This window comes from Protomyctophum bolini, assembly GCF_963924005.1.
Source record: "Protomyctophum bolini genome assembly, chromosome: 9".
Classification (NCBI taxonomy): Eukaryota; Metazoa; Chordata; class Actinopteri; order Myctophiformes; family Myctophidae; genus Protomyctophum; species Protomyctophum bolini.
The window spans coordinates 30,453,748-30,476,082 of NC_137870.1; the positions used below are offsets into that span (position 1 = coordinate 30,453,748).

A 22,335-nucleotide genomic window follows, 5' to 3' on the forward strand; every position below is an offset into this window, starting at 1 on the left:
AGTGCCCATACCCGAGGCGGGGTTGGCGAAAGGGCCTTTCTGTGTGGAGTTTGCATGTTTTTCCCGTGTCCCCTAGGGTAGGTATCCTCACAAAAACCAATGGCGACTGATGGAGGGAAAAGGAACTGGTCGGAATAACGTGTTCCTTCCACGCGCCGCGTCCGGCCAGGGAAACTTTCCCCTGTCAGGTGAAAAGAAGCAGCTTGGACTCCTCATGCATAGTTGCTGCGAGAGTGAGGTCTAGCCAACACCAACTCTGGATTCCTGGATCGCTGCCCTCCACAAATTCCTATCCAACATCAGGTTCTTGAGCTCTGCAGTGTTAGCCAAGCTGTCGCGCCGCAGCACATCTACATAGGTGGTACGCTTCTTTCCCTTCCTGGCTTTGCCCTGGGTTGGCTCCCATAGGGTCAATTTACTTGCCTCAAGTTCTGGGTTCCTGATGCAGTGCCCTGCCAGCCTCATTCTTCTCTCTCTGACTTTTTCCGTGACACGTGGTAGGTCCCCATAGAGGTCCACATTTCTGATGCGGTCCGTCCATGTGACACCTAGTGCCATTTGTAGCATTCTTGTGTTGACTCAATCCAGGGCTTTTTCCTGTTGTACTGTGAGGGTCCATGTCTCGGCAGTACTGACTCCACAGTATCTATGAAGAGCCGCCTCTTAAGGTCTTCTCCCATGTCTGATTTCCACACTCTCCTCATCCCGTGCAAGGCTTACCAGGCAAGTGTTCTCCGAACCTTCAGATCCTGTTCAGTTGAGGCAGTCCAGGCCCCCGAGGTTCTTGAAGTCCTCGACTTGCTCGAGCACCGTCCCGTATGGTTTTGTCCTCGGTGTTGACTGTCATTAGCTTTGTTTTCTTGGCATTGAGCTTGAGGCCGATCTTCCTGCACTCCTTTTCTACTGCCAGTAGTAGCTCCCTTCCTTTCTCGACTGTATCCGAGATTAGGGCGATGTCGTCTGCATAGTCGAGGTCAGTGACCATGATGGGGTGTACTCGCCTTGACTTCCTCGGGACCAGAGTGAACCCCAGTGCCTCCTCTCTGCCATTAATGCATAGACTCATGCATAGAAGAAAGCATGAGGTCAGTCCGCTGTCCCCCCCAGGTTGGCAGAGGAAGTGTAGCACCCAGGATTACATTAGATAATTGACACAGGGTGAATAAATGAGTTGCAAAAATCGTGGGATAAAAATTATAAAATAAAAAAGACAGATCTTGCATCAGATTTTTGTCAGCGAGTGCCAAAAATGGTCCCCGACAGAATAATAGGAGCAAATATCATGCAGTGTGTACGAGCCATAACCATAACCAATAACATAAATTCAGTTGTTCATGAGATGATGTATAATGATAAGAGCACCCCTCACTTCACACAAGTGTGATATTTTTACACAAAACAATCTCTCATATGCAGATACAGAAAATTAGGCGGAGATATAAGGGAAAAGAAGCATGATTGAGCAGGGTGGTGAAGACCAAAAGGACAGTTTTGTGGATCAATGCTGTGACAATAATGAAGTGGCCTCACTGTACCTCATGTTTTCCACTGTGTCCTCGGGCATGGGAGCCACTGTCTGCACAGCCGGGAGGTTCTTACTGGTGGCCCCGTTGACAAAACTGGAGGATGTTGAGGTGGATGAGGAGGCAGTGTCTGTGGCTCCTGCAGGGCAACAGACCCCAACAACACTGAGTTACAGCACAAATCTACACGCTCTCAACTCGTCACAGTGCGGTACATAGTGAGGTTGTAGATTGGTTCTTTTCGGCATAATTCTGTAGGCTGTACAGTATATACCAACCGACTTATGTTAGTGTCTTGTCTATAAAAGCTTGACATAAAAGTGACACTGTAAACAAGCAATGCATCTGTGTATCAGCAGATTATTCAGATTATGCATACAGTATTATACAGTAGGTATTGTAGCTATAACTAGAAATGCACTCTGTCGAGCTGCCAACTTATGCTTTGCACAAAAGTAGGCCATGAATGGCCTACAGTACTTGTGCATGAGCAGAGTGCGCAACCTATTGCTCATGACTCCAGTCAACTTACTGTCCGCCCCTCTTTAAAATATAAATAATAAAGACGAAAGCCATAAACAAACATTTAAAATAAACCTTACACCAATAGAAAACAGAATTATTTTCCTACAACTGATTAAAACAAATACTTTAGAGTATTAATAGGTTCTTGCACTTATATACTTTCCACAAAATGCTAGCATGTCAGTCAGGCAAATCAAGCAGGCCTACTGTATACCAGGCTTATAATACTGTCAATATAGAATTTAGCTCACAATCACAAACGTCTGTGCATACTCCCTTTTCAGGAGCTGCAAGTGGCTTTGCTGTGGGAGCATTCAAGTTCAACGCACTTCTACTACTGTAGCTCCCCTCCGAGTCCCCTTCCTTCCCAGCTGTCTCTGTCCCTTAGACTAAACTCGGTGCAGGATTTAAGACTCAGTCTCTGTGCCCTCTGAGTTATAACTGCCTAGTCCTGTTAGATCTCTATATAACTACGTCTGATTCCTGTTCCTTTGCAACAGGGTCTACTACCCGTTTACTACCCAATTTTCCTATTATATATAACTGTGAAACATCGATTAGTTACGTCACCAACAATAATGGCACTTTATTAGCCAGTGGAGAACATCAACATACATACATACATATCTCAATCGGCCACGTATGTCGGTGTTGTCCCTCGGCCAATCAGGGACCACCGTTCTTACCCCAACATGCATACATACATACACATACATTCAAGTAAGTAATTATCATTAATCAATGCGACTGTAGGTTGCAGATTACTATGAAAACCTGCAACACCCGTCAGTTCACACCTCCATATATGGTTGTCAGTGCATCACGCCTTGTGACACATCACAGTCACCACCATATGCCTCGACGCTCCATATACTGTATGGCCATTTCCATATATGGTCGACGCTCCATATAGGGCCGTCTCCATATATGAAGAGCACAACACTGACCTCATCAAACCCTGGATAACCATACGTGGAGAAGACTGGATCATCACCTAGATCTGCATATATGGAGCCGGCCAGCAACTCTACATCTGACCTCAAACCCTTAGATCTCCATTATGGAGCTGACCTGTTCTGACATTCCATATGTTGATCCCTCCCCACCCGTCCTTCCTCTTCGATGTCTCCCTTTTGACTGAGACCTGTCCATTCAAACTCTAGATGGGCCCGCCCCAAAGTTATCAGTGTAGCCTCGCCCGGCAGCAGGCGAAAACTAGAGTTCTCAACAGGCCCAAAAATTAAGGCCTGGCCGGCTGGCCCTATACCTGGGCCCTCATCAACCCTGTACACTGAAGACACTGCCCCCACTGACAACCTTAGATCTCCCTATATGGAGCTGACCTGTTCTGACATTCCATATGTTGATCTGTCCTCATCAAACCCTACATGACAAGCTCCATATATGGCAAGTACAGAATTCATTCCATATGTTGATCTGATCATGCCAAAGCGCCAGCGCTCGCCCGGAATGTCTTCCGTCACCTAAGCGGATGCGTGCACGCAACACGGTCGCTTCTTGCCCTCAGGGCGTCTTAAGTAAGCATGAATATCTTGCTGTTGCAAGATGTTCATGCTTACTTCTTTAGGTATACATTTTCAAACAAGCTCCATCACTGATCACTTTCTGCCACGTGCACGAGTCGGTCATTCTGGACACTATGTGCTCCGAGTAAGACCGTGATGACCGTCCATGTGAGAGGTTAAAGCCAGAGCTGGTGAGATCATGGGGTTTTGGGTGAGGTTCCCGTGGCTTTAGCTGAAAGCACACTTTGACTTGGACACATTTCTCACATTCCTGCTGAGGGGCTGTGAGAGGAGAGGAGAGAGCGAGTTTTTTTTAATGGAGCACATTAAAAAGGTGTTCGAGCTCCTAATGGCTCTCAGTGTTAAGTGGCTGCTTTCAGAGGCCTGGGCCACGGGAGCCCTGAGGTGGAACTGGCTCAATGCATCAGAGCCCCGGGAGGGGGGCAACGTGACAGAAGGGGGAGAAAGGACAGGGTCACACGATCAATCAGACAGGACTACACACTGCACACACAAACATGTTGTGTGGTGCACTATACACTGTGGGCTTGAATCCTGCATGCAGCGAATGGAACATTGGTTTAATCGTTTGCTTTTGGTTGAGTGTACTGTACATCATGGAATTATTTTGACTTGGTTGTAAGAGGAAGAATCCCAAAGGCTAGCAGACAAAGGTTTTGGTTAAATTATGCATGGTGTTGATATACAAAGAAGACACTCCGATAGGAAAGTAAAGAGGGCCATCTGGTGGCACATATGAGCTCCTGCAAGGGGATGCTAGGGCTGGCTGAGTGAGAAGAATCCTGTTCCGTTCTATTTTTGGATCTGCATCAAAGGCAGAAATTCCAGACCGGGTCATTAAGATCTATTGTTATTACTAAAATGAAAAGCCCAACGCATACAATGAAGGAGTTCTTTGAGAATAAACCTCTGCATCGGGGCAGAGATGATAATGACCTCATGGGCAGGGTTCAGGGAGTCTGGAGTCATGACCTACCCGTTGTGTTTATCATGCTTTTGGGGGTGGTGGATGTTGCAGCGAAGATGTTGGGGGTGCTGCCAGCTGTCAGGCCAGAGGAGGCGTTGGCACTGCCCACTGTGTTTACTGCCAGACTTCCAGAGGACGGCTTCTTTACTGGCACTACAACACTCCTATAGCGCGCACACACACACACACACACACACACACACACACACACACACACACACACACCATCGAATTAATGTAATTATACGTGCACAGGATTTCAATATTTTAGTGCTTTGACTAACGTTAAATACAGTGCATTTAAGTAAAGGTCATGTGAAACTAATTAGTGCAGAGACTGAGCAGAATGTTCTAGTTTCTTGGCCCATTTATTTTGTTGGATGAAAGTCTGTGATCCGTACAGTCCCAGGACCTCTGGGAAATGAGCATTTTAAATATTTGGGCATATATTTGGGCAGAAGGAATGCTACTTACAGTTTAATGGTCAAATGGGTGTTGGGTGATTTAATTTCAGTCAGACAAGTTTCTTAAGAGTGAATTTAGAATATTGAGCATAGATATATGAAGCATAGATGTCCCTATTCATTCCCTGTAAGATTAACATTTTAGTTAAGTTATAAGCCAAATAGAATTACAGGGAATGAATAAGACCCCCATGCAGGGGGATCTAGAAACAGAGCCTACAGGTGGATGCTGGGGAGGTGGTGGGATTTTCAAAAAAGTAATGAGCAGCAGGTTAGCAGCAAGCGAGGCAGGGAGACAGCAGCAGCAGCGGTGCACAGCAGGAGAGAAGGCAGAGACGTTTAAATAGCCGCTCTGATCAGGTAAAGAGTGCATGAGATTATAGTCACCTGATCAGGTAGGCGCGCTCACAACTCGTGAGCCTGAACTATAGCTAAGCAGGCTTCACAGTACTAATATCTGTGACTCAAAACAACATCAGGGGTTTTCTGAATACTGAGAGAAATTTTAAGTGACCGTACATCAATATGCAATTATACTGTACACTTGTACAGGGACAGCTCCAGGGACGGAAAGGTTTTTTCCCCCAAACCTATGACCTTTGTCCAAAGTTCCAATAGAATCCTATAGAATTATATTGGAACTTTCTACAGGATTCTTTGGAGTCTTTGCCTAGGAAGTACATATTGAGGACAGAAAATTGAGGACGCCACAAGTGACTAGCCTTGAGGACTTGAGGATAAAAAGTGAGGACAGATCATTATTGCGGACGGCAATTGTTGGCCGGAATGGGATGATTTATGATGATGTATGACGACAAGCGCCCCTCAGTTCACATGGGTGTGGTTTTTATGTTTGTAAATAGAATTTGCTGATCATGTTTATTGGTACAGTATGCTACATGCATATTTTGTTTACATGTTTTTAAAAGCAGGTATTAAGAGCAACTTTACATAAACGAACCGATCTCTTTCATACCTACAAATCTGGTAGTGTCTGGTGTGTCGGGGAAGACCAAGGGTCGCCATCGTAGAAGGAAAGACTCCCGCACACCATCTTGGTCACTTGCAAATAGAAACGTAATGGGAATCACAATGTTTCTGTCTGGAGACCTTCATCAAGTTATCTTAACCTGGTAAGATAACCTGATGAAGGTCTCCGGAGTCCGGACTAAAACAGTGTGATTCGAATTAAATTATTATTTGCATGAAGGTCACCGGACCAAAACATGGTGATTCCCATTAAATAATTATTTGTGAGAAAGATGTTGTGCAGGAGTCTTTTCTTCTAAGAGCAACTTTTCAAAAACAGTAGAAGGCTGAAGAAGACCTAGTTCTTTTTGGTAAAAAGAATATGTTGCATGTTTGTCCCGAGTGCACTGATAAAGGCAAGTGTTTTGTGCACAGATGCTAATTGCTTTTAGTTCATACAGATTTGTTCCAGTTTCTGGCCTGGCAAGCACCTGTTACCCCCAACTATGATGCCTTGAAAAATAGTAAACCTAAGAAAGAACTTTAAAACAATGGCACTTATCAGTTGTCAGATAATTGTCAATTAGTAATCATAAATAAATACTACACTGGGTTGGTTCCCGACAAGCATACATTTATATTTGTCGTTTATAGCTGATCAGTTATAACAGTCTCAGTGAAATAGAAAATACCCAAATCTCTCAGTAACATCCACAATATTCAGCCAGTGTGTCAGCACATGGAAAGAGTTTGAGAATCCATCCATTATACCTCAGGCAGGTTTTATGCTTATGCACTTCAGAGAAATGATTAGATTTATGAATGTATTTAATGGGTAAGAGACTAAAATAGAGACTATCCTGTGATGATCAAAAGCTAGCTAGCTTCTTTTAAACAGACTGTGGATGCAGCTCTCAGGCCCTGCCAACATGAGTATGCCCAGACCTGGGTCAGGACCTGAAGAAAGGTAAACATCCTGCCCTGCTACTCCATCTCTCACCATCGCACACACCTATAAACACACACACACACACACACACACACACACACACACACACGAGAGCTATGTAATGTAGGTAGCATAGGCCAAGGTAAATAAACTTCAGGAAAAGGGGGCCAGCAAGCCGCCATATTGGAGCCACTCTCTTTAAACACGTTCTACTCAGAATAGTGAAAATAGCCGATCTACAAACTTATTTGGGGCAACATTTTGAATTTCCTCAAAGAGTTTCCAATAATGACAAGCCCAAAGTAGGGACGTCAGGCTGAAATTGGTTAAGTCAAGCTCATACTCATAGTATGAACAAAGTTTCTTGTCGACAACTAAGGGACAGCGTGGTGCAATGGTGTATAAATTATCCTTTACGTGTGCTCCTGCCCTCGATCCCCTGGCCTCTGTGCCACTCTGCGTTTGATGACTTGTCAAACATCCCAGATTGTAATAAGAGACTCTCCAGGAGTAACTTGACAAACCTCCACCACACAGCTACCGTATGTGTTCACATCTACAGGGGCACGGTTCACCTAGCACAAGATCCAAGACACAATCCTGTCTGGCATCTGGTCAATGCACAGACACATAGCTAACTGCATCTGGCTTTTGTTGTTCATGACAACATACTGTACATGCATTACGCGAGTGCTGTACATAATTTGCATGATATGGCTCATGTGTTTTTTATCTTCCTACAAACCTTTGAACGAAGGTTAATGCTGATGGGAGCAGGGTCTGAGCTAATTAAAATGGCCGTATACGCCATTAACCCATTAAGAGAGCTAAAATTAGCTGGGCACATTTCCCTTTTATTTATAGAAGCTAAAAAACATCACGTGGCGGTAAGAGAGAAAGGGGAAGAGCACAGGAATTAAAGATGTAAAGAAAATCTGGTGGCGTCTGGAAAGTAGAGTTCAACTTGTGACCTCTCATAATGGTCGAGGGGAGCACAGATGCTATATTGAGCCAAACAGACCCCTTGTCCACATGCAATCTGATTGGCCGAGGATTAAAGATGATACAGTGCACTTGGAGCTGCTCGACAGGAAATGGAAGGAAATCTCGTCTTTATCGGGGCCGCAGTTTGGCTCTGGGCTTTGAGAAGATGCCAGATAGTGTCTTCAGTTTGGCTCTGGGGTTTGAGAAGATGCCAGATAGTGTCTTCTCCAATCTCCTGCAGTAAGTCTGGATGACACAGGCCAGAGCTGTCACAAGCTAAGCTTCCTGTCATCCTATTCCCCAACAAAACAACTACACACCTGATACATAACAGAGTCACACCGTCTAAAGCCCAGTTTTAGATAAATATTTCATACAATTAACGCTCACGTAAAATAACAGATTTGAAAAACCCACACGAAAAGTGTGTTTTTCTAGGGACAGTGTTGTACGATTAGCCTGCTTTAAATTAGTTGTGCTGCTATTACTGTATGTATCCTCAGATCATCAAATAGATCTGGACCAGAATAGTTATTTAATCACAAACTCACACGTTAGTCACGAGCTCTTACTTTTCATTGCTTAAATATTTATAAAAGTCACAGACAGAGTTAACCAATGTCAACCAGGCGTCTCTATTTTGGGCATTTCATTAATGGTAGAAAATTCTGTGTCGTTTTCACCCTTTAATACTACTTTTACGTGTCACTATCATATGATGAAGAATAAAACATCGGTAGGCCATTATTGAATGAAAATCACACCCGTGTGGGTTATTAAAAAAAAATCATCAAGTTTCTGCTTTGATTGTTAGCATGATAGATATAACTGCAGAGAAGATTAAAATTTCATAGATCAAAATCAACTCAATCTCATCTCAGAAACTTGGAGGGCGAGAAAGAGAAAGACAGATGGGAAAGGTACAGAGAAAGAGAAAGCAAGAGAGAGGTGCTTGTTAAAATATTAATATCTCCAGAGATATAACTGTGCTGCAAAGAACACTGATGACAAGTATCATTTATTCAGTAGAATGCGTTGCTGTTCTGTGATATCTCATTGACAGATATCATAACTTCACTGGCACGTTTATAATAATATTCTAGGAATGGATCTCTTTAATCATCTTCTCATCATCCAGCAAAGGCAAGCCAGCTTATGTGCTGCCTGGCATACAGTAGTTATAGTTAGGCCTTTACATTAGATGGATACAGGATGTTGATAAAATACGAAGCTCTTTCTATGAATAATTCATTTACTGAGTGCTCATGAATGATGTATAGATTATCTAACATATTTTATTAATAGGATTGTCTTAATTGACTTGCGGAGAATAAAGCGAGGATTAATCCAAGAATGAATATTAATGAGTTTCACGGCTGTGAGAGACTGACTGCAGTGCAAAGAGTAACCAAAGAAATGGATGCTATATTCATCCAACAGACAGAACCTAATCTAATAGTCTTTTATTCAGAAACGTAAGAACAGATCCAGAGAAAATCTACTTAACTTCCGCCCACAAATTTAATTAAAGTAAATTACCAGTGGCTTCCGTCATGTGTAAAATTAAATATGTGAGGCTGAACAATATCGCAGAGCGCGAATGTGTGGACATTTAGCGAGGAGAAATTAAAAGGCAAGGAAGTGGAGGATTATTCAAATTTGTCATACTGTAGTCCCATCTGCTTGAACGAAAACCTGACCGTTGTCGAGAAATTGAAAACTCCACCTCTATCAATGTATCTGATGGAGAGAGGCCCTGCAGGGACTCAGCCTTGTGCTCCCCTACTCTAAGCCAGTACCCCCCCCCCCTCCCCCTATTTCCTCTCTTTTTCTTTTTTGATGTTGTCACTCCCAATCTATGGCGTCCGTGACAAATGAAAGGCCTGTCCGTGGCTGGCAGCTCATTTCACTGGCAGGTGGCAAACAATTAGACACGGCAAATAGAGGCTAGAGGGGGGAATGACATGAAAGCATGAAACAAAGTTGCATACGTGATCCTGGATGGCTTGTGTGTGAAAGCATTTCAAAAAATAATACACTTTGCCGTGGCGACTCATTTCAGACTGCCAGCTCCCATTATGGCCGTGAGTGGTGAAGGTGACAGGGCCGCGCGGCGTCGTGGCGTGAGGGGCACTTCTGTTTAATCTGTCATCAACACACTGGAGACCCTCTCGTTCCGTCCTTCCCTGCTATTCATCCGCTCCACCTCAGCGCTGCAGCAGCATACATTATAGAAAAGGGAGGGCCCATTGTTCCTCCTGACTCACTCTGCCCTACACCTCATCCCCTGGGGGAGCGGCAGTGACTGCATACACACCTGTGTGTACTGACTCACACTCATAAGCAATGCACACTTACACACACAAGCGCGCGCGCACACACACACACACAGGCGTGTGCACACCACACACATTCACTCCCACCAATCATGGCCAAGACATAATATGGGAGATTTTGGGTTGAGCCAAAAACCTACTTGAAACAACCATCAACCATCAACAACCATCAACCATTGTGGGAGATAAGGATCCGAGGGAGCTGTGACACCATCAAGCTTGAAATCCAGGCAGCAGCGGTTTTGTAAACTTCCAAATCCAGACAGATTGCTGTGTGGTGTTATCGCTTGCAGGAATGTAAATAAACCACTGCAGTGCCACAGTGCTTCAGAGAGCTTTTCAAACACAGAAATTCCTTGCCATGGGGAGACAAATACAATGCAAGGGGTCTAAAATGAATAATGCGCTGTCCGTTACTTAAAAACCATTAGTGCTCGCCTAAACTACTAAGACAAACCTAGGGGATTAACTTCAGCATGCTAGGGTTGCTTGAGCGATGACACGCATAGCCGCTTTGGCATGAAATGTAAGCTAGCTATCAACACAGCAATATATGGCCCTGTCATGTTGTCAAACATTTGATATACTGGAAGAAAATGTTCATGTTTATGTTATGTAACACGCAAGTACAGTTCTATCAAAGTGGTATTTGACGAGCGAGGTTATGTGCTACCTGGTTTTTGTACCCGATGATGTGCTACTTTCCAAAAGTCAGCTAAATCAGAATTTTTGTTATCAGTGCACAGCAAAATTCTGAGGGTTAATGTAACTCTGACTCTTTACACTGAGTTACATTACTGTAATACTCAAGGTTTTGTGGAGTTATATTTTGCAAGTGAGGATTATTTTGATATATTAGTTTATATATTAACCCATTCTGACCTGAGATCAGATTCACACGAGGTTTCCACTGGACACACACTGGTCTGATTAACCCATTCTGACCTGAGATCAGATTCTTAAAAATGTCAGTCGTTCTTCGATTTTTCAAAAATAGCAGACCTACAAGCTCATAGCGCGCCACTCGGTGGCGCGCTATGAGCTTGTAGATCTGCTATTTTTCAATAGCTAAAGCATGACATGATGCTAAACACCAAAACGGGTTCCCGGTCAGAATGGGTTAATGTCTGTATGGGTTACACAAATCTTACCAAAGATGGTTAATTTATGAATATGCAGCATCCCAATTGGAACATACTATATGTTTACTGTTGCTAGATCCCACGAGAGTGTGTTGCTGGACAGAGAAAATCTCCTGATTTGTCATTTTTGTCTTGGGTCTTTTTTTCTCTTACGTAATACCCATGCGTGTGGTTATAAAACATATTTAAAAAAATCACGTCCAGTGTGAAGTGAACAGTGCCTTGATGATGACATATGGTGATGTCTCATGATCATGTATTGACCCACATGATGTCACAAGGCGGTGCATGGAATAATAAGGAATAGACACTCAAACACACACATGTTAGGAGTGGTTAGCACCACTCAAAAAGGTGAATGCACCCTGACGTTCACAGCTATATACAGTACAAGATTTTCCATGACCTATTGCACAACGGGTTCCGTTACCTCACCTGTCAAAGGAGTGGAAGTGCATGGGAGGCATGGTATAAGCCTGGGCGTTGGCATAAAGGTCCGGGTAGGACACTGCAGCTTCAAGCCCAGCCTCCATCACCTCCATGGGTGCAGCCACCAGGCTCCTCAGGATCTCCCTGACGTTTATGCCCTTGTTTGACTGGCTAATGCTGGAGATGGAAGAGGGAGGCTTGAGTGTCTCCACTCCAGGGGACTCGGACGCCAGACTGTCTCGGGATTTCTTCACCTCTAAGGAAAGCGTGGACAGCAGCTCGCTCATGGCGTCTGACCGACCTGCGCCTTGGTCCAGGTCAGACCCGCTCAGGACGCTGGCCATGTTCTCCTCGCCTATACCGGAGTCTGTGTGAGGTAGGCAGTCCTCCATGTGGAAGTCTTCAAACTCAGTAGCATGGTCCTTGTTGCTGTCAAACCCCAGGGGGTTCTCTGTACATAGACAAGTATACGCAAACATGAACACACACAGAAACAAACACATTAGTCCAGTGCAACAGTATATTAGCACAATATCTCAGTGCCTTGTGGTTCTCAATTTGTTTTAAGTCAAAGGCCCCCCAAATGTATTTGGTCACGGACCCCCTTCAGAAAAGGTTTTGCCAGGGACCCCCAGAAGAGAAGATTTATGTTAAAAATGTATATAAATTATTACAAAATGTCACGCTTGCAGCGCAACACGAAATGACGTACTGTGAGCTTGTAGATATGCTATTTGAATTGAATAGCCAACTTATAAATGGATAAAGTTGTTAAAATGATTGCAAAGCTAAAATTTAACAAAAGTTAGCTGGGGACCTCCTGGAACCCCCCCCCCATGGACACCTGGGGGACCCCAGAGCCCACTTTGAGAACCACGCAAATATCTTATTTAATTTACAATATGGGGAGAATGGCTCTATAAACTAGCAACATTTTCAGAAAAGCTGTATCGACCACAGCAACACAAGTATTAATCACTGATGCTCTCCATTGTCCATCCATGTCCACTAAATCAAGTTAATGGAATTTGCCAGGAGCAATAAGCAGGATTTAACAGCAGATGAGATAAGTCAATAGGAGTAACAGCTGAAGCACGGAACACCAGTCAGTGCTAAATTACACTCCCTACATGGGGACGTATTCGGACTGTGAGGAACGACCTGTGTTCAACTCTGCATCTTTAAATCTCTCCTTTCAGAGAAATCTATGATCCTGTGGTGCCATAAAGTCACTTGAGCCACGAGAGGCACTAGCCAGGAATCCAGACAAATATGCCACAGGAAAAAATAATTCCATATTAGTCTGCCCATGGCAAGCCAGAGAGGCACTGCCGGGCGTGTTGCTGTGCAGAGCGTTACAAAGACATATACACACACACACGTGTGACACGTATGTGTGTATATATAAATACGTGACGTGTGTGTGTGTGTGTGTGTGTGTGTGTGCGCTCGTGCGTGCGTAAGAGATGTAAATAGCTTATAGAATTTGCAGTTATCTAATATCCTGCAAGAAAAAAGCATTTCCTGCATGGAAGGCAAGGGGAGCCAATACATCAACATACTGTAAGTGATTTTCTCTTGATGCTTTGTTTACTTGAGGGACCAACAACGACCCAGTAAGAAAGTGGTTGGTTCTGCTCGCTAGTTGCAGATGTTTCCAGCTTCCCAGCCTTCCTGATTCTGACCCAGTTGTTTCCCAGATGCTGGGCCAGCCTCATTAATATTCATCACATGCCCCCTAACGAGGTCAGCGGGGGCCTGATTTAGCCAGAGAAGACGCCTGGCTTTCTGGTCCATCACAGACAATCGTCTGCCACATGCCGTCTGGAAAATTCCCCCATTTTCTGGTGAAATTTATGAGGGCGGCAGTGTGCCTCTCTCCTCCCAGCAACCTCTATGATCCCATTCTCCTCTGGTGGATTGCTTGCCTAATGGGCACTGACAGATGGAGCTGAAAATAGCAGGCCTGGCTCCACTGCCCCAAAAATCCACAGTAGTCGGCCAGCATACTGCTGCTTTTCCTCTCTCCCTCACTCTAAACTTCTCAGTCGTCATCTTCTCCTCCGTCCCCAAAAATCCCACCCCCATCGTCACCCCTCTACCCCCATCCGTTTTAGCTTCCAGGCTGATTTCCTTTTGGCCTTTCTTCTCTTCCTGTTTTCTTTCCTTCCCCCCCCCCCCCCCCCCCCCCCCGACTCAACTCACTTTCTGTATGAATGAAAGCTGATACTGTATGCTGCTCATTCATGCATCCAAAAGAAAGTTGGCACTGGTTAATGTGATTGGTGCAGACTAGTCTTGTAGCAGTGCTTCTTTAGCTAAGAATAATGGGGCTTTAAACACAAACAGTGAGCCACCTGTACTGGTTGGTGAGTTGATCTCCTGCCGAATGCTCCAGGCTGAATGGTTGCTTATCCTTGCGGTCTCACGTTGGGGTTCCAGGATGTCTCGATACTTGGAGACCATGAGGACAGAGATGAAGTACACCACAGCCAGAGCCAGGAACTGAGCTTGCTTGCTGTCATCCTATAGAAAAAGAAGAACCACATAACAGTCTACACTCTACAGGACATATAGCAGTACACAACCACTGCAAATAGAGAAAAAAAAACGTTCACAATCCAAATACTACCAGCAATCCCATATATATTTCTACTGGTAATTGCTTGCTATCTGTGAAGGTGAGCTGTGTCTCCACTCGCCACACAAATCCATTGGTTGTGGACTTGTGTTCAGTAAAAGCATTTCAGTCAACAAGGGCTTCAGTGCTTCCATTGTTGACTGTATTCAAGCTCTTCATTGGACATCCGCTTGCCTGCCGGATGAATAAATCAACCTTCAGGGGGAGTCATTGTCTCACACAATGGATTGCTTTATTAACCCGTTTAGACCTGAGGCCGAATACAGCTGGAAAGGAGAATCTGCATCTCCATAAAGCTTGTCTACATACTGAAGCACAAAGTGCCCTAAAGTCTCCTGGGAGATGGAGAGATGGCCGTGTGAGGTTTCCACTGTCAGTGATGATTTGGGGTGCCATGTCATCTTCTGGTCCACTGTGTGATATCAAGTCCAGAGTCAGTCGTCAGTCGACACATCCATCTATCAATATATTTTAGAGCACTTTGTGCTTCAGTATGTTGACAAGCTTTATGGAGATGCTGATTTTCCTTTCCAGCTCAATTTGGTACTGACCTGCCCACAATGCCAAAACTACATACAAACACACACTATATACAGCTTTGTCTTTGTCTTTCAACGATGCTTGTTTAAGAAAACGCCATAGACAATGAAGAGAAATGCAATGTTTGTTTTGAGGACGCCCCATTGATTAAATAATTTGCTCAAAAGTATCCCAAACCAAGTATTGACTGCATACATTAATATACTTTTCAGATGGTCGATATTTCTGGATTAAAAATAAAAAAATAAAAAAATAACATTTTAGTGGTCTTATGTATTATTCATTTTTTTTTTCATGAGCTGTATGTCATAATCATCAAGATTAAAACAAAAAAGGTTTTACATATTTCACTATTTCACTGAATCAAGAATATTTTAAAGTGTTTTAAATTATATTAGTAATTGCGACCTTCGGATCTTTGGTCGCAATTACTGAAGAAAAGAAATACGAAACGATATATATATTTTTTGAGAAGGAGCTTTATAATGTACATACAAGAATCCAAAAATTGGTTCCCATCTTGAAAGGTACATAAAAACAAAAAAAGGGGTTCCTGTCCTTAATCAACATAACCCATTTTGGGCGGGAACCCCTTTTGGTGTTAGCAATATGTTATGCTTTAGCTATTGAAAAATAGCAAATCTGCTATTTTTGAAAAATCGAAGAACGACCGACATAGAAACATAGCTTTTTCAGAAAACTGTCAGGATGTAGACGACATTTTTAGAAACTGATCTCAGGTCAAAATGCGTATTACAATATACATTATTAGTTCATCGAGCAATACAGAATAATTTATCACATGACTACTGTATATAGACCAATTAAAACAGAAATGTACAACTACTGTAGCCTGTGTACTATAAAGTGTTGACAGGCCCGGATCAGCACAGGGCAGGAACCCATAAGGGGCAAAGTGAATGAAGAATGAACTACCACTGCAAGCGCCAACATTTAGAAGCAAAGACAGCTGAAGGAGCGCTAAAACTGTGAAACGTGCCTTAATATAGGATATATAGGTCAAATGAACAGCCAATCTCCATAATAATATATACAACACAGTGGCTCTCGTCTGCCTCGTGTATTTGCTGCCACATTGTTAAGAAAACCATATCATATGTGTAGAGACTATTTCTTTGGCAATTAGATCTAAAATGTGATAATGTCTTGAATACATTATAACTGTTGACAACATGAGAAATGGATTCAATTATACAAGAGAACGCATTAAACAGTGTGGCTCATGACTGGGGGGTTGAGGTAGCATGTCATTAGTCGGAAGGACCTGCAACTGTGCCTTCAGTGTAGTGTCCTCTCCAACAGCAGCAATGTGAAATGGAGTGATTGGCAGATGTCAGGAACACCAACTTCCCCTGAAGTTTTAAACTAGTCCAATGGTCTAGTTGACAGATTCCATTTAGAGAACAGGTACAGTACGTAGCTTTTGTGTTTGTTTGTTTAACTAAATAGTTCTATATTCTGATAGCAATCATTGCTATAGACTAGTACTTGTTCCGTTTGCCTCTCCATCTCTTTACTAAACAGAACATGCATTCAGATCAGGAGATGCTGAGCATACAGGATATGGAAACAAGTGAAATTGGATGGAACTCGAACACTATACAATTACAGCTAATTTATGTGTACGCTCTCCTGATTGGCTGAAATTGGCAACCCACCTGAAAATGCATTTTCAGTTTACTAAAGAGCTGGAGAGACGGAGAGACCATTGTTACTGAACAAACGGAGTCTATAGCAAAGATTACTAGCAAAATATAGAGCTTTAAACTTACAAAATGATATTCAGTATATTATTACACTACCCTTAAGCTTTTTGTTAGAAGCTTGTGCTGTTCCGTCCGCATCAAGGGAAGCCCTTACTTTTACATGCTGGTCGGTGATTACTCACTGCTTCAGCACCATGGACAGTGCCAGCACAAAGGACAGAGACATTGACAGCGTCCCGTGTCCATGGAGTTGAACTTTTGTTCTGTTGCATAGGTAATTTAGATCTAATCTGGTCTGACCATCCCACGATATCAGCCATGTTTGTTTCCTATTGAGCTCTTTCAAGAAGCCCAGGAACTGATCGCCATCGCCCGTGTTCACTAATGGCACAAACACACACACACACACACACACACACACACACACACACACACACACACAGTACGCCACCTACCACATCACGGAAGACCACGGCACGAAGTCGATTGATGTCCACATCCTGTAGAAGGCGGTCAGGGTCCTTGATTATAGAAAGGTTATTGGGGACATTCTCTATACAAGCAGAAAGACAGACAACAGTACTGTATATACACCACTCTGTTCAGTCAAGCCTTAAAAATACTATGGACCCATTTCACTTCATGCATTTCCATGTGTCATAGTCATAGATGTTAAATGCAGCTGGGGAGTGTTGGCTGATGAATGAATATCAACATCATAATACATCCTGATACTGGGGGGTCAAATTATGACAGGCAATTCCTGCTGTCAAAATATGACCCCCCAGTCAAAAAAACACTTTGTTTGAAATAGACACTCGTGCTTTCCAAGGTGTGATTTGGGCTGGGAGGAGGAGTAAGACTAAGGCCCTATACATCCTCTCTGGGGGACACTTTGTTTGAAATAGACACTCATACTCATGCAACACCACTGGGTAGCACTGTTGAGCAGCCTACAGGCCCATTCACACTGACCACTATAACTACAATACAAGTATAACTAACAATAAAACTGTACCATACATTACAGTACAGTAACTATCACAATAAAAGTATAGTTGCACTGCTTAGATCACATATACTGTATATTTGTAGCCCATATGTGTATAAAATCTGTATACTGTATATCAATTCACTATCAATCACTGATGGCAATATGAAACATGTTTTTGGGACTATGAGTATTTAAGATTTAAGCTACTTTCTGTATATCAGTGTGTAGTGCAGTGAGCAGAATTACCTGTTTCGATTTCACTAGGTATTTTTGGATACAGGACCCAACCGTTTTGGTTATTATCCTGTCTTTCTTTGTTTTATAGATGACGGACAAGACCCACCTTGCTGGATGCCATGACACTGTGCAGGTTGTCTTGAGTCCTACTGCTAGGGAAGGACGACTTGGATCCCCTGTCCTTCTGTCTGCACTCCAGACAGTTTCTCACAGCCACACAGCACACTGGGTGGGTGGGTGGGTGCACACGCACACACACACACACACACACACACACACACACACACACACACACAGATTAGTTCATAATATGCATGGCCTCTTTAGAATTAATCTAAGTTGACTATTTGTTCCAGACTGTGTGAACAGACTGTACAGAGAGTTAAATCAACAGTCAGACAGATTTCACCCTCCAGCCTGTGATGAGCAGAAAGTTTGAATTAAAACAAAGTGCTGTCTGAAGGCTGCTTCCTAAACTGAGAAGCACAGGACAGGGCACACGCACACACACACGCACGCGCACGCACACACACAATCAAATTATAGTTTATCTAAAAATATTTGACCTAAATAGTTAACCAGTCAAAATAGTAAACTAGAAAATCAAATTATCAAATTATACTTGTTTGTAATTTTTTTGGGGAGGTACAACAAACCTCCGTGTGACAGTATATTATGGACAAACCATCGTAAACAGACACACAAGGACAGCACACCCTATGGAAGCCAATGAGACACACTGGCTGGCATTTGCAGGGCGCACCTGACTCCACTACCAATTAATCTGTCTACTACAGTAGTTATGAATTCTACAATCAGCAATATAAAATTAATTTGCATTTTTTCAAAAACCTTTATTTAACCAGTAAAAACACATTGAGACTCTTTTACAAGTGGGAAGTGGCCAAGAGGCAGAAATAAAATTACACTTCAATACTACATCGTAAATGTCACATTTACGCAATACTAATGAAAAGATAAATTGTTCCCAAAGACAACTGGATCTGTGGTAATAGAAGCCAAATAAAGTCAATGCCATTTCCTGACAAATTACAACATGTGACAAAGCAATATCTATACTCCATTAACGTCTAAAGCTGATAGATTTATTGTCAGACACACACACACACACACACACACACACCCTACCGAGTCTGAGGCACTGACGCATTAGGAGACACACACACACACACACACACACACACCCTACCCAGTCTGAGGCACTGACGCATTAGGAGACACACACACACACACACACACACACACCCTACCCAGTCTGAGGCACTGACGCATTAGGAGACACACACACACACACACACACACACATACACACACACCCTACCCAGTCTGAGGCACTGACGCATTAGGAGACACACACACACACACACACACACCCTACCCAGTCTGAGGCACTGACGCATTAGGAGACACACACACACACACACACACACACACACCCTACCCAGTCTGAGGCACTGACGCATTAGGAGACACACACACACACACACACACACACACACACACACACACACACACACACACACACACCCTACCCAGTCTGAGGCACTGACGCATTAGGAGACACACACACACACCCTACCCAGTCTGAGGCACTGACGCATTAGGAGACACACACACACACCCTACCCAGTCTGAGGCACTGACGCATTAGGAGACACACACACACACACACCCTACCCAGTCTGAGGCACTGACGCATTAGGAGACACACACACACACACACACACACCCTACCCAGTCTGAGGCACTGACGCATTAGGAGACACACACACACACACACACACACACACACACACACACACACACCCTACCCAGTCTGAGGCACTGACGCATTAGGCCACCGGAGGACATGTTCTTCTCTGCCTCAATTTCGCTGAAGTTCAGGGAGCTGGCGAACACCAGCACGTCCACCATAGACATGAGGCGTGATAGGAACGTCACAGCGGTCTCCGAGGACATGCCCTGGGTCGCCTCGATGTTCTCAAACTCCGTCTTGGACAAAACCGGGAGTAAACCCATGGTTACATAGTGTGTACAGTGCAACAGCATGTAGTGGTGATGCAGTGACGATACAATTCCGGATAGCAAGGGTTCTCAAACGTTATCATGTCAAGGACTCCCAAACTGAAATGAATTTGGTCACCCAGACAGTCTAGACATGCGTAGGCAAACAGAAACAAAAGCAAATATGATTCAAATCTAATTCAAAATCATGACAGCAGACAAAGACATACAACATACAACATACATACAACATAAAAGTTAAACAACAGAGACAACAATCATGACAGTAAAAATAGCATAATACGGCTATCCAAATAATGGTGACCTCAATCAATAAAGACTAACACTGTATGAAGTGTAGGTGGTTGAAAACCATGCAGTACTACTTCTTTGCCGCCAGATGGCAGTGTTACCCCACAGTGAAGAGTCGTTGCACTAGACTACACACTCACAATGGGAGACGTGGCTGCAGAAAGCAGGGGCAGGATCCCTCCACAGGCAATAATAATGTTGTCTACCATTTGTGAGATGAGGTGAATGGTGTTGTGTACGAAGATAATGTTCTCATTACTGTTCACAAAATCCATCACAGATTTGGTAGAATGGCTGCAGGCACAAAGAAACAAAAGATATTATATATTATTACTTTGTTGATAATGGCACACATTTTACATGATATTATCAACCATCGGTCAGAGGTTATGTATGGTGTGGTGACAAAAAAGCAGCTAATGAGAAAGCCTTGAATGTCAATGTTGAGCTACACACCTCCTCCAGACATGGACATCGGCCTCCAGAGCTAACAGCAGGTCAGTTAGTAGCCTCTGGTGCATGTGCGACCATTTGAACTCGGGAATGCGGAACATGGTGGTGCGTGGGCCAGGGCTGAACTGCTGGTGCTGTTCCTCCATCATCGGCGTGCCCCTGAAGCCCAGGTCCACACACAGGTCCCTCTCCATCTGACTGTCTGAGTGCCCAAGCAGACTCTGAAAACGGTCAACCAGGTTAACTGCAAATCATTACAATCATCGTCCGCTTGTAAGCTTCAAGCGACCCATGGGTCTATGGAGTTAAACTAACTCATTTTGCAGTGTAACATATTATGTTAGGCTCTTCAACTGCCAGCTGAGGCATTCCGTCTGATCAATACGTTTTAATTTAGATTACCATAAAATGACCAGTCTCTGACTGGTGGATAACTAAGTGAGTTTTCAGCATTTTAGCTATTAATTTTTGCATATTAAAGTGCATCAGACTGTATGATCATGCTGTGACCTACCTGCGTGGTGGTTGTTGTCTGAATCTTCTTAATTTCTTTGTCTTTCCCATCATTTGAACGTTCTGTGTCAGAAGCCGTGCTGGCTGCCTCTGCAGTGCTGCAGCTTTTAGCAGCAGATGGGTCTCCCTCAGTTGTAGCTGCAGCTGTGTCTTCAGTGACCACCGACCCTTGGGAGGAGGCCTCAGCCCCAGTCATGGAGGTCATGTCTCCCAGAGCTGACTGCAATTTATTTTCCTCCTCCTCCAGAGTGCTGGGAATGTAGCCCAGCTCAGGGCTTCCTGCCATGCGAGCCAGTAAACCCAAGTCATTATCACTGGCACTGGTATCGACCTGGGGGTCTGGGCAAGGCAGAATCCGTGGATCAGCTGGGTTGCGCTCCGGTAGTAGATTTTCTACCACACTGCTCGCCACCGTGTTAAACAAGAAGTTGCCGTTAGGGATGCTGTCATTGGCTAGCGTGATTAGAGGCCCTGGATCTTTGTCCGTCAGGCTTTCTTTCGGCAACAGCCCACTGTTTATATTATTGCTGAGCTTTTCCACAGCAGCACAGTAAACATTGTCCAACAAGGAGTCCACCCCCACAAGTGTCCTGTGCTCAGGCAACCTCAGAGTTTCAGTGGACAAGTCCATATCGTCCAACTTGACCTCTGTTGCCTCAACCTTTTCTGCTTTGATGTCCACCAGAAGGTCATGAACCTCAACACCGACCCCATCCAACGTCCCCTCTGGCCCGCTGATGGTCTTCACAGGACCCTTTCCCTCAGCTAGAAGGTTACGCGAGTCAGTACTCTCATAGTCCGCCTCGCTCTCTGGCGTGTGGTTCTGAGAGTTGTCATCGATCTCTCTGACCTCGATGCCTGAGGCTTGGGCAGACAGACCAGAGATTGTGCTGACAAAACCTTTTTTCCCCTTCTTAATGTTCTCCTCCTCCTGTCGCTGGTACTCCTCATACATCTTAGCTAGGTACTCCTTATGAGCCTCATATGTCACCTGGGGAAAAAAGCCATCATTAGTGATATTATTCTGTACAATGTTATTGTAACAGCAGAGGGCAGCG

The 22,335-nt window shown here is 44.0% G+C and overlaps 1 protein-coding gene across 1 annotated transcript in view; it reads right to left on the reverse strand.

Moving 5' to 3' along the window:
- The window catches only part of nbeab (neurobeachin b), a gene marked incomplete at its 5' end in the record, with an annotated part of 240,535 nt that overhangs the window by 131,378 nt on the left and 86,822 nt on the right, over positions 1-22,335 (reverse strand). The window contains 10 exon segments of the mRNA XM_080772482.1: positions 1,536-1,662; positions 4,572-4,726; positions 11,842-12,286; positions 14,193-14,361; positions 17,199-17,296; positions 18,068-18,199; positions 19,807-19,987; positions 20,452-20,605; positions 20,768-20,985; positions 21,279-22,268. Coding sequence (XP_080628608.1) covers positions 1,536-1,662; positions 4,572-4,726; positions 11,842-12,286; positions 14,193-14,361; positions 17,199-17,296; positions 18,068-18,199; positions 19,807-19,987; positions 20,452-20,605; positions 20,768-20,985; positions 21,279-22,268 — 2,669 coding nt within the window.